This window comes from Phoca vitulina, unplaced genomic scaffold, assembly GCF_004348235.1.
Source record: "Phoca vitulina isolate PV1807 unplaced genomic scaffold, GSC_HSeal_1.0 scaffold19, whole genome shotgun sequence".
Lineage (NCBI taxonomy): Eukaryota > Metazoa > Chordata > Mammalia > Carnivora > Phocidae > Phoca > Phoca vitulina.
Window position 1 is genome coordinate 15880148 of NW_022589722.1, and position 13750 is coordinate 15893897.

Below are 13750 nucleotides of genomic sequence, written 5' to 3' on the forward strand. Positions count from 1 at the left end.
CCTATTGACACCAGGGAAGGTAAGATTATTTAAAAAAAAAAAATGTTGGCCCTTTAGCTCACTCAGGTTGGTTGAGGAAATTTATCACTTCGAAGGAAATGTTAACCAACTCATCAGGGAATAAGTTTCAGAACATCTTAATTTGTGATATATATTAGAACACATTGTGTACCATACACAGATATTTAGGAAGCTGGAAAATGCCCTGAAGTATTACATGACATTCACATTCTCCCATTGTCTCTTGGCTCTTATCCTAGCTCCTGGCTTTACAGAGGAAAGCAATCCACAAACTTTTTGATTGAAAAGATCACTGAGAGCTAATAACAATGGCAGTAACAATAACCTTGATTAACATTTGCAGACACTTTATAGTTTACATGGTAATCTCCAGTAAGGTGATATTATTTGCATCAGTCTTATTTATAACCCAAGGCTTGCTAAGATTTGGTGACTTGCTTGAGGTCACATAAAAACAAACTGATAGACCTAGGACTAATTAGACAATTTATTATTTTAATAAGATACTTCTCTCGCTCAGGGCTGGGCACTACATTATATATGTTAATTGCACATATTTTTCTTATTTAATTTTCCTAGTTCTCTTGGGGTGGATAATATGTCTTGTTCATTTTACCTTTAAGGAATCTGAAGCTTAGAAAAGCAAAACAACCAGTTTCCTCTGATTCTGGAGCTCACCAGTTAGCCATTCTACCATATTACTTCCCCAAAAGATAAAACATTTTTGCATGCTTCAAGATCCAAATATCTTTCCAATAATAATAATTGACAATATTATAAGCTGCCCATGATCCCAGATGGTGGTATATGCTTGTTTAGAGGGTAAGGCAAGACTCTAAACTGTGGAGGGGTACCGTCCCTTACCACAAGAGTGAGCTGGGCCCCATTTATATTATTATTGATAGGAATTTAGTAGCACAGTATTCATTTATCAAAAGCTAACCCTGTGGATATCATAAGCCCTTCTTTTTGCCCCACCTATCTTTATGAGATTTTGCCTGAGAAACAGTATCTAAAAGAAGGATGATAATAGTCTCTTTAAATTTCAGAGAGGAAGCAGTGATGTTTTCAATAGACTATGTTTCCATCTCAACTACTCCAAACAAGTAAGTATTGTATGACATAAAGTCTAAGAAAAGCCTGGCACCCTATAAGAAATGCTGGGAAAATAATGTCCAGCATGGAATATTAGCAGCCTATTGTATATCAGACGAGATCGGACGCATTCAGGGTGGTATGGCGGTAGACAGCAGCCTATTGTATAGCATAAAGTCCTAACTCAGCATTGACCTTCTAAAAAGGGCAAAATAGGGGGGAAACAGAGGAGCAGGTAATTGAAAAGATCGCCCAGATATCAGCTCTTTACCTGTAGAAAAGGATGTGCTCTAGCTATTTTGCTGGTTTGGCCTGGAGACACATGAAATTGTGGAGGATGATTTAGATGTTTCAGTATCAACTTTGATATCTCTTTACTTCAGGGAATCACAAGTTCAAATTCCAGGAGAGTTGGGTCAGCCTTTCATCTCTGGGAGCCAAGAGAGTAAGTGTCATGCGGTCTACTCAGTGCTTTGGGATGTGACTTTTTAAAACCAAAGGACAAAGGTGCACATTTCAAGAGACTTGTGCTCCTGGTGGGATGGTTGCCTCTTTAACAAGGTAAAAGGTATATAGATTAGACATAATGTCAGTCTGCTCAGCCTCTTCCTTTTTTCCTGGAAATTACCTCATCCTACCTTTTCTGTGGTTATGGTGGGAATGGCCATTTTTTCCAATATGACCCTTTTCTCTGGCAATGGTGAATGGCCCAGAGCTGACACCTTCCCCAAAGATAAGACTGAGTATGGTGGGGATACAAGGTAGACCCATTCCTGGGAAACACAAGATTCCCTTATTGGCAAACTTTTGATTCAAGGACTCCTCAGTGGCTTTTCTGAACGTTTCCTTAGACTGTACAGCAGTCCAAGACATTTCCACCCAACATTCTCTCCGCGGGCCCTTCTCCTTCACTTGGGGTCAGACTTGCATTGTGTTCTGATGGCTTGCCCAGGCTTCCCGATTCCCCCCCCCCCGCCCCATTTCACACAGATATTTCCCCTAATAAAATCCTGCTCATTTAACCCAGTCTCATCTGTTTCCCCAAAGACCTGGGCTTACACACCTGGTTTGGATCCCACCTCCCCACACAGGAATTAAGGGACCTTGAGAATCACTACATTGTTCTCTCCTCTCTTCTTCTGTAAAAAGAAAGGGTTGGGTAAGAGCACCCACCTCATAATGTTGTTATGAGTGCAGGTGATCACCCCTACACATTTACCTGGCATAGTTGTGTGTGAGAGAGCCTACTGTTTCAAGGGCCCTTGATTTTGATCCATTTTGTGAACTCATTTATTAGCAACGTCAGTCTGCTCAGGCTTCAGCGCTATCAGAGTCCACTCTGCCTCTATCTTTGTTAGAGCATTGATGTACTGTAGAGTAAATATGTCTGTGTTTGTTTCCCCACTGAAAAGTAAGCTCCTTGAGGACAGGTAACATGTTTCCTTCACCTCTGTATCCTCCCCAGATGCACAGTGCTTCGAACAAGCATAGCAAATCAGGAAAAGCTTGCTAAATTGTTTTAATTTTTCTATAGAAGTAGTAGTATAGAGTTTAAATAGCAACCCTTGCATAGCTTCCTACTTCCCGCTGTGCTCTCTATGGGGACAAATAGCACAGAGCCCCTTCCTGTTTTGGAACTTACAATTGGTGGGTTGTGGTACAAGAAGTATCAACGAAAAATGCAGAAAAGAGAGTGCAGTGCATGGTTAATACACTGGAGTCCCTCTTGAGTTTAGATTCTGGTCTGGCCACTTGTTAGAGCAAGACCTTGGCAAGACATATAGCCATACTCAGCCCAACTTTTTAAATCTGTACAATGGGGATAATTTTAGTATTTAGCTTATAATCTAATGGTGAAGATGAACTGAAATAATTCACTATAATCCTTACCACTGGGCGTGTGTTTAATAAATACCAGCTATTCTTACTGCCCACTGCCCTTTTTATAGTTACTGTTGTCAAAGCACATCCCATAGGAGGGTGTTGCCTTTCCCTAGCGGGAGAAAGGGAATCTACTTACTGAGTGCTTAGAGCTTCCTGGAATGCTGGGATACCAGATGTACACCTCTTTTTTTCTAGAGACTGGTGCATCCCTAGGAATCCCTAGGGATTTAGGGAATTTATATTTGTCCCATAATTATTCATGGATTATCCAGATTTAGCAACTTTCTTACTCTTCAAAGGATACCACCTGACTCTATTTCAAATATTTCTGTCTGTGATGTAAGAAATCACTACCAAAATTGTTTAAAAGCCTGGGAAAAAAAAAGAAAAGGAAAAAAAGTGCTGAAGGGTATTTTCCCTTGTTGGAAAGAGGTATTTACATTGCCTTTAATAGTCTTGAAGGATGTTGTAAAACACTTCAGGGTTCAGACTGCTTACACTGTTGATTTTATGGGCAGCTTGTTTAGTTAGCTGTTTGTGTTACATTTTTAAATAAAAAAAAAAAGTTTAAGCATACTATCTTTCCCAGAGGGAGTTGACTTTGGAATTGCTGAAAGGTTCAAATGTTGTGGTATTTTAAAAAGTGAAACACCACATTCTAACAATTTCACTGATATGGGCTAAAGATTCAGCACATTTTTACCTAAAAACTGGATTTGATTATTTTTTTTCTCAAGCCTCCAAAATGCCATACATCTGACATACAACTTATGCTGGAGTACTTAAAGTAGTATATGAAGTGATTTATATTGCCATGTTCTGAGGAGATGTGTGGCCCAGAGCTTTTGGTGTCATTTTAACGCCATAGTGATGAGTTCACAGGATCGGTAGGAAAGGGTGTTGCCCTCCTCCACTCATTCTTTGTATGTGTGACACATCTGGGCAGAACACTCAAATACTGTGTTCTAAATTTTCCTCCTCGCTGAATTGAGAGAAATTTTGGAAGTTTGGAAGGCTTGTCTGAACTTTTAGGATGAACAAAATAACACTATGACAAGTTAAAGTGATTTGCATCTGTTTGAGGTTGATGGGAGCCTTTCAGCTTATAAAAGTAAACACTCATGGTGCCAGCAGAGCTTTTCCAAGACAGAAAATGGCGCAAGAACAATTCATGCGTGTATACGGTTTTTAGAAATCAGAATTGCTTCATTGTGCCAAAATCACTTCTACCTCTGTCCTAATATTCATTTGAGGAAGGAAATAAATGTCATTATTTACAGAAAGACAAACCAGAGCATCCAACAGTGGCCTAAGTCAACCGATATTGACAAAGTAACAGTAATAATGCTATGTATTTATTGATTCATTTATACTGTCCTTATTTTCTAGTCCTGCAATGCCTCATGGAATTATTCAAGCATGCCACCCACACACCATGACATAAATATTGCATATTCCCAAGTCTACAACAGTCAACTGATTAGGAATCCTTACCCAACCCTCAACCTGCCATGGTCTTGTATCTAATCATTTGGAATTTTTGTCTTGCCATAATTGTTATTTATAGCTGTGAAAAGAGCACATCGTATTTTCACAGATGGCAGGTATGATTGGTCTTTGATTACTTGACCTCCTGGAGCTGGCCAGACAGAAAGCCCCATATAAACATTTATATATTTTACACAGAATTTTATAAAAACATTTGGCATAAGAATCCCATCTTAGAAGACTGGGCTACTTGGTCAGTTTTGGGTTTGATGTATAATCTCTTGGTCTCTCAGTGGGAACTTTGGGGTTATTTTACCAGACAGAAGAACTGCCATCATGCTCAGTCTTTCATAGGTCTTGCTCTTAACATCCCACCTTCCTATAGAAATTCTCACCCTACTAGTTAGAGAAGCCAGAGAGGATGGTATAAACTATTGCCTCCTTCTTTCCAGAGTGACAGTAATACACACCTACTCAAATAAATGTATGTACCTTTGTATGATCCAATGGGAACAAAAGTGTATATACGCCAGAGTGAACTGAGGAAGTTAGATGTTTACAGTTATGGAAGGGGAAAGTGGTGGAAAAGGCATTGGATAGTTTTTGCCAATAACCCCAATCTCTAATAGAAGTAAGAGCAGGGGATGCTGGAATGAAGACAGGCTGGATGAACTGAACTATGATTGTGCTGGGTCAAGAATTAGACCTGAAAGTTTCTAAAGTTGCAAATTGGTTCTATGTGAAAGTTTCTGTTTTCTGATATACAGAGCCATTCTTTCTCTCTGTAGATCAGATTGGAAGTAGTTGAAATCCATGGATCCTTAGAAGATATAATAGAAAGAAAACCAACTTCTTTCTCCCTCTTCAATAATGTTCCCTTTATTTCCTGAATAATATTTAATTTAGCACTAAACCTGGGCCTTTGAGAAGACAAAGGAATAATGTGATTTCTCCTGAATGATGATTAGTTTTCACATAAGAATTTGCCTTCACTGAAAGAAAAGCCAAGAAACTGTATTTACCTATAATTTTGGAAAGTGATTCACCCCAAATCCCTAGTGGTTGCAACAATGCTAGAACACAAAACTATGTAAACACACACACACACACACACACACACACACACAGAAAGTAGAGAAAAGAATCCGTTTCTCCTCAAAACTATTTTCTGTAGTTAATTACAGATTGTAAATTACCAGCAAGAACCTTTAGAATTAAAATTAGTTGGATGCATTCTTATTTCTATCAAACTTCCACTTTTCTTTTTTTTTTTTAAGATTTTATTTATTTATTTGACAGACAGCGAGAGTAGGAACACAAGCAAGGGGAGTGGGAGAGGGAGAGAGAGAGGCAGGCTTCCCGCTGAGCGGAGAGCCTGATGCGGGGCTTGATCCCAGGACCCTGGGACCCTGACCCGAGCTGAAGGCAGACGCTTAACCGACTGAGCCACCCAGGCGCCCCCAAACTTCCACTTTTCAAAAGAGTTCGTTTCCTGAACATTAGCTAATAAAATAAAGATAGGAATTTTCCAAAATGTTTTCTAGCTCTTGTTACTTATCTAACAGTAGCCCATCAGATCTGTAATTGAGCTTATAGTATATGGTGAGAACTTTCCTGGCTGCTCGCTAGAAGTACCAGATACGGACTCACAGGTCCATTGTCCACATCTCGCATAATTTCCCTGCCATTCTCTATTTCTTTTTCTCTCTTTTTGAGTTTAAACATAAGTCAGTATTTCTAAATAATCTCTTTTGATTGCTGGATAAAAGTGAGGTAGCACTAAAGGCATTAAAGAGTCCCATCAAAGATGAACCCCAAACATGTGGACATCAGGGAAAAGTGCTCCGATTTCAGTTAGCACCCTGAGGATGGAAAAGCTGATTTTGACTTGGAAGTTTAGTGGCCACTGAAGAACATTTGCTAACCTCACCTGCTCCTTCTTTAAATGTGGGCTTGTCTTGCTTAGGTCAATAGATCACTGTCACTGATTTTTATAGCAATTAGTAGCTGGACTTTTAATCATTTTGATGAGCATATAACCTGAGGAATTCTTCACTGAAAGAAAAGCCAAGAAATTATATTTACCTATAATTTTGGAAAACAAGTCACCCCAAATCCCTAACCTCATAAAAGAGCATTCTGGTTTGTCTAAAACAATTTATCTTCTTATTGCTACCAAAGCCATCCACTTTAACTTCAAACTATCAACTTTGCCCTTGGATTAAAAGTCAGCTCCCTGCTACCTATTAAATAGTGAAAAAGCCTTATTCCCTTCACATAGACAAGTAAAGAGAATAGACCTCATCTTTCCCACATAGATGCTAATGGACTTGAGAAATTGCAAAATGTATTACTTAAGAAAACATAATTTCCTGTTGGTGTTTGGTGGGAGGTGGTCAAGGGGTGAAGGGAGGGAGGAGGGGCTCTTGGAGGACTTCTTTTTTTGCCTTTTTTCCACCCTTACATCCTAACAGCACGCACATTCGAAGCTGTATGAGGTTTTGTTTGTTTTCAAGAGATGTTTGAAAGAAGATCAAATGCTTGTGAAAGGCACTGGATCGGCAGCCCTAGAAACTGAAATGTCCCGGAAGCTGTGTGAGCCCGGAAATATCCCACATTTCTATTTATTTTGGCAATTTTACTTAAAACTAGTAAGAGCTGGAGTTCATGCTACAATTAAATTTTCCTCAGGCACCAAGAAATGAAAACACATATTACATTTGATTTTAACTGGTTGAGAAAAATGGTGGTTTTCTGAAAGTTCATTCTGTGACCTTGAAATAAAAGTTAACGGTTCCATGGGAGAGCCGAGCTTCCACTTAAGTTGGAATTATTCATAGAACTGGGGTTCTTTGGGCTGGAAGGGCTCTTAGGTCACTGAGTTCCTTAGGTCACTGAGTCTTTGCCTCACTTCTTTTGAATGAAGCTTATCATAGAGTATTATTATAGTTTATCCAAAGCCTTGAGTCATAATTGACATTTACACCGTCAACAATAAATAGGGAAGAGATAATTCTCTAAGGAACCTTTCCATAGGACATGAATTATTAATTCTTCTGTGGAACTTGACGAACCATCTGTATTTGCAGGCTACTCTCAGGTGGTGGTCACAATTAACATTGGCAATTAACATCTGCCTGAAACCCAGCTACCACCTCACCAAAAAGTGCTGGTAAGCTTGGCCCTGAAGGTTTTAGTGATACAAGACTTGCTTCCATTTAAAGAGATCTATTACTTTTTCAGATGGCTCTAATTTTCAGAACTAGATAAAATAATATTAACTAAAACTCTAATAGTGATTACTATGTGCCAGGAACCATTTTAAGCAATATAATATGTATTTGTACACACATGCTCACATACACATTTATATAGATATTATCTCAATAAATCTTCACAACCATAGGAGGTAGATTCAATTGTACCCTTGTTTGACAGATGAGAAAACCAAGGCACAGGTAAATGACATGATTTGCCCAAGGCCACACAACCAGTAAGTGAGAGTCAGGATTTGAACCCAGGCAGCATGACTCTAGAGTCTGTATTCTTAACTGCTATGTTTTACTGCCCCTTCAATCTTTATAATTTTCCTTCATGCCTAGTACAGAGGTTGGCACATTGTAGGTGCTCAATAAAAATATTTTTCGACAATTTGATTTCAGGATCATGATTCCTTCCATCTTCCCATTAGTTTTACACACAGTCATCAATTGGCACCAAGATATGGTAGAAACAGAATTTTAAATGATGATTAATACTCTGCCCACTTCAAGAAAGCACTGAGGAGAGAAATAGGTATATAACATTCACTATAAAGTACTACTCAGCCAGTTCCCACCTTTAGCAGTGGGTCCTTGAATGATTTCAGTTTAAGCTCTAGAAGGAAGTTCTAAACATGCAATGCAAGGCTTGTGTCAGTGCAACTCCTTTGCCCTCCTTTTTCTTACTCTTGCCTCATTGTCCTATGCAAGGATGAGAGGAATCATTTCATCTCAGCTATGCTACTTATTTTTATGGTCTGTCTGTCTCTACCACTATTCAGCTGCCTGTCTCACTTATTTGTCCATCTATTTCATCCATCTATCCATCCATCCACCCACCCATCCATCTGGCATTATATGCCATGTATCACTAGGTGCTTGTGTATTGACGCTAGAAAGGAGGAGATGGAAAGACAATAATAGGTTCTTCCTATTTACTTAGTTCATATTGTTCAGAAATCATATGTAGGCATTCAAGATGACTGCTTTAGAGTTGATAAAACCCATTCCAAAAAGAAGTGTATTTTAATCCACAGTGTGAGAGTTAAGCATTCTTTAACTAGAAAGTTCCATTCCTTTTTTTTTCTTTTAAAGTCTTTGCCTCACTTCTTTGGAATGAAGCTTATCATAGAGTATTATTATAGTTTATCCAAAGCCTTGAGTCATAATTGACATTTACACCGTCAACAATAAATAGGGAAGAGATAACTCTCTAAGGAACCTTTCCATAGGACATGAATTACTAATTCTTCTGTGGAACTTGAAGAACCATCTGTATTTGCAGGCTACTCTCAGGTGGTGGTCACAATTAACATTGGCTTATGCCTGAGGCTGGTCTCAAAGCATGGATGTCTTAGTGGAAGAACTCAGCATCTCCTGAATAAGGTGGCTGGCTAGATGGGCTTAGGCACCAGCCTACCCTTGTCTATTCAGATAGGCCAGGCTTTTGTAACCACAGCAGAAGTGGTTTAGCTCCCATCTGGGGCTTGACATGTTTCTGACTGGACCTTTTCCTCCTGGATTGAGCCTTGGGCATGGCCTTATATGTTTTGTTATGTTATATTTATTATATATCCTGGGCTTTCACTGCACCATAGAGGAAGGATGATCCTGAAGTAGAAACAGCAGGGGCATGAAGGACCAGGTGGAAAGGAGGTTCCTTTATACCATGACATCTTCAAAGAAGGTTACTTGGATGAAATACTTCACTTCTTGGTTTAGTCATCTTCTTACCCCAAGTGTCATCATTTGCTTGGCTGACCATTTCTCTCCTACACCCTCTCTCAGCTCTTATAATTCACAATTTGGATGATCTTGAGACTTTTTGTTTTATATCTATGAAGACGCTAAGGCTACTAATTAAATCAAAGAAGCTGAAGGAGAAGATTTACAAGACCTAAATTCTGTGATTCTACTTAGCTTTTTTTATCTTCAGGGAAATCCAGCCCCTTGTTCTCATTCACGCCCTTCCTTCTGGTGGAAAACTATTAAGTTAATGGAAGATTTCATGTGCCGTCTATTTCTGCCCCATCTTTTCCTTTCAGAATTCTTTCTTAGTCCATGTTGATTATGTGCTCTTCTCTGCTGGCCAGAAGGAGGGCAGCTTAGAACTCAAGCATGCCTTTACCCTTTTATGGATCTCAGTATTCTTTTCTTTAAAATGAAGGGATTGAACCAATCAACTTCAGAGGCTTTTTGTCCTAGTGTTTCCATGGAACAGAAACTCACAGGATTTCATATCTGAAAAACTTGATTTGTGTGTGTGCGTGTGCGTGTGCGTGTGTGTGTGTGTGTGTGTGTGACAGAGATAGACACATACACAGAGCTTTACAAGAGATAGGATTAGAAGGCAGTAATCAGACATCAGAAGTCTTCTGTTATGGGCTGAATTGTGTCTCTCCTTGGCCATTCGTATGTTAAAGTCCTGACTCTCAGTACCTAAAATGTGTCCTATTTGGAGATAGGGTTTTTACCGAGGTAATTGAGTTAAAATAAGGTCAACACCTTCATCTGAACTTCAAGCTTCCACAAATGTGTGAAAATATCTGTTGCTTAAGCCACCCAGTCTGTGGTACATTGTTATGGCAGCCCAAGCAGACCAATACAACTAATACATCTTTTATATCTGATTCCAAAGTGCAAAAAAAAAAAAAGAAAAAAAAAAAAGGAAAGGTTCAGTGACCTCCTCTTGTAGGTTATCTCACCGGCCTCACAGGCCTTTAGGCAAATATTCAGTGCCCTTTGGCCTGAACCTGGACTTGACTAAGAAACCTAGCCTCCATGATACTGCAGGAAAGGAAATCTGGGAACTTCTATGACACAATTCAGTCTTGCTGAGAATTTTGGGCTAATATTTAACTCTGGACATATATTGACATGGCCAATTCTTCTATAATAGCTTCACACAAAATTTTAAAATGCATATAAAAGCCTTGATTTTTATCTTAATTCTTTTACTCTTATTTAATTGTGTTTTTTTGGGGGGGGGGTAACGTAGTGTCTTATTTGCCTCTTTTATAATTTGTGTTCTTTTTTTCATTCTTGCCACTGTTTTTCTTTGGACTTCTTTGGGCATTATATTTTTCTTTTCATTCTCTCCATGTTTGTTATCCACATTCTACAACAGGTTCCTTCTCCTTCCATCACATGCATTATCTAGCTCCACCAGGCCTACTGTTCTTCATTCCTCTATAGCACTTCCCACTTTTCTTTATTGCTGTCTGCTTCTCTCTCATTGTCCTTGCCTCTGTCTGCTTAGTCCTTCTCTCCTCCAGTTTCCTTTTTTTTTTTGCCTCTGCATTCAGTTTCTAGCTCCAGTCTCCCTTCTCTGCTCTTTCTTCTTTCCTTTCATCTGCTGACTTGCTTCCGTCCCCACCTTCTGTTCCCCTCCTGGGCGTTTCTTTGGCCCACCTTTCCTTCTCCTCTGAGACTTCATTTTCTTGGTGGTAGGTGGGGGATGATACTGTAAACATCACAAAAATAATTGCATTGAGAACAGGCGGTTCCCTTGGTGTGTCCCAGAAAACAGAGCCTTTGAGTTAGCCCAGAATGCCCGGGCTCCATGTGGTACAGGAGACAGCATTGGTGCTAGAGGGATGTCTAGGCCTCAGTCACAAGACCCAAACTTCTAGAACTCTGGGACTAATCTCTGACCCCCACCCCCTCCCCAGCTATAAATTGCGAGGCACTGGGTCACCTGGGAAGAGAAAGAATTAACTTGCCTTTGTCCCCTCAAGTACACTTCTCAACCACATTCGCCTAAGTTACTTCCGTGATGCTTGCTCCCTGACTTACCCACTGGCTACTGTGTTCTCTGTGCACCAGATTATGCCCAAGCCCTTTCCATCATTCATGGTGACTCCCTGGGGTCACTCTCCACTAAGCTCCCTGGTCCTCCTCTAGGCTCAGCTGCAGTGTAGGACCAGGAAGCAGCACATGTGTCACTGTGAACTTCTTGGTTTCTCTTCTTATGCTTTCTGCACAGTGCTAGTTTTGGCTCCAAAGAGTAAAACCACAGTTTTTTATTTTTGTTTTTTGGTTTTGTTTTTTTAAACAGTGTCCCCAAGGAGACCTACTTGGGCTTTACTCTCCTTACCCACCCTTCCTCACTTTCTTTTTTCTCCTTCACCTATCCCCTATTTTTCAGTTCTCATTCTTTCTACTTCAGGACTAAAATTTAATCACTTCTCATTTGTTCACTCATTTATTCACTCATTCAACAAAACTTATCAAGTGACTAATATGCATCAGATGATTTATGTGCTTTTGATGGCATAGATAGTAGCTCTAAGGTTTGTTTGAAGTCCCAGTCATAGAAAAAGGCACCTACAGATTTTGATCACTAGAAATTTCTAGGTATTCTTAGAGCCAAACAGAAATTTCTATGTTTAATGGGTTTTTTCTTTAATTAAGTTTGCCATTGAATGTGAATTTCAAATAGTTCCCATTTTAGCATATTTTTTTTCTTTGCAACTTTGCAGAATACCAGGACTTGAAAAGTTACATGCTTTGTTATTAATTACAATTATGAAAGATGTTAACACTTGTCCAACAGTTACTTTGTGCAGGATGTGAAAAGAATTGCATGTGTATTTATCAGTTCTTAAAATGACTTGATGTAGAAGGTATTATTATCCCAATTTTACTGATGAAACTAAGGTTTGGATAGGTTATGTTATTTGGCCAAGGGCTCTCAGCCGGTGACTGGTGAAGCTAGGACTTCAGTTTTGTCTGATACCAAAGCTTATGTTTAGTGACTGTTCTCCATTGTCTTCTGGTATCAGATAGTCCAGAGCAGTGGAAAGAATTTGCAATGTGGAGTGACCAAAGGGATGGACATCTGAGGTGAGAATGCTGCTTTTTTTGACCTGTAAGCCGGGAGATTGTGGGGCATAATTTGTTTGGCCTACCCGCAGTTATCCTCAATATCTTGAGGCTGGTGGATCCCTCCCCACCAGCGGGCTTACCTTCTGAGCCTTGGGCATGTCGGTGTGGCGCTGGGCACGGACTGAGCGGGCAGACTTGGCAGGCTTGAGGGGTGCGCAGTACATCTCTAGCCTCCTCAAATCACAGCTCCGGAAGCAGCACTCGTCCACGATGCCTGTCTGAGGTGCCCTCCGACTGCTGGAGCCATACCCCGTGGGCTTGTCTGTGCAAATCAAACAGAGTGGCCTGGCTTTAGAGGGGAATCGGCTATCTTCACAGTTCCACCCAGCCCCTGAAGCCTCTCCTCTGCCCACATCTGGCCAATCTACATGTCTCAACCTCTTCCTGAAACTTCCCCAACAATTCCTGACCTCACAGATCCTTCTGGATTCCAGTGTGTCTCTGGACTCTGCCCCAAACTCCTTAGCACTAACTCAATGCACCATGTACTTTATTTGTGTTAATTCTCGAGTTCTCAGAAACCTGTAGTCAAGGATCTTGTCTATGCACAAACCTAATCTTTCCTTATATATTCACTTAGTTTGGAGGCTGCTAAGAATATTAATTAAAAGAAGAGCATGTTTTAATTTTCTTCATCTTTTTAGCAAATCTGCATAGTTTTTATGTGCAGGGTGGCTCAAGTGTTTGCTCTTTTGCTTAACTGCTTCCATTGTAACATCAGGTTGAGTATCAAAGGGGTTTTAAGTCTGGAAAGGGCTCCTCATTTTACTGATGTGGAAACTGAGACTCGGAGTGGGGAATGACTTGCTTCAAGTCATTCATGCAGTAAGGGGTTGAATCAGGATTTAAACTCAGATCTATTCCCTGCAGAGTTCAAGTGCCTCAGAGAGCCCAGGAGACCTGTTGTGTAACTATGGACAAGTTATTTAAGCCTCCTGGGCCCAGTTTATCCATTTGTAAAGTAGGTTTGATAGTATCTTTGTTATAAGGATTCTTTGAGGATTACATGAGATAAGGTATGAAACGTGCTTAGAACATCACCTGATAGAGAGCAGATCCTAAATAAATGTTGGTTTACTTTCTCTGAGTACCCTTTTCCAGGATCTTATATAGTC

At 39.9% G+C, this 13750-nt stretch overlaps 1 protein-coding gene across 3 annotated transcripts in view; it reads right to left on the reverse strand.

The window, feature by feature from the left end:
- Positions 1-13750, reverse strand: part of IGF1 (insulin like growth factor 1) — a 74282-nt gene that overhangs the window by 7152 nt on the left and 53380 nt on the right. For all 3 annotated transcript variants that reach the window (XM_032416599.1, XM_032416600.1, XM_032416601.1), the window contains exon 3: positions 12716-12897. In XM_032416599.1, coding sequence (XP_032272490.1) covers positions 12716-12897 — 182 coding nt within the window. The remainder of the gene's footprint in view (positions 1-12715; positions 12898-13750) is intronic.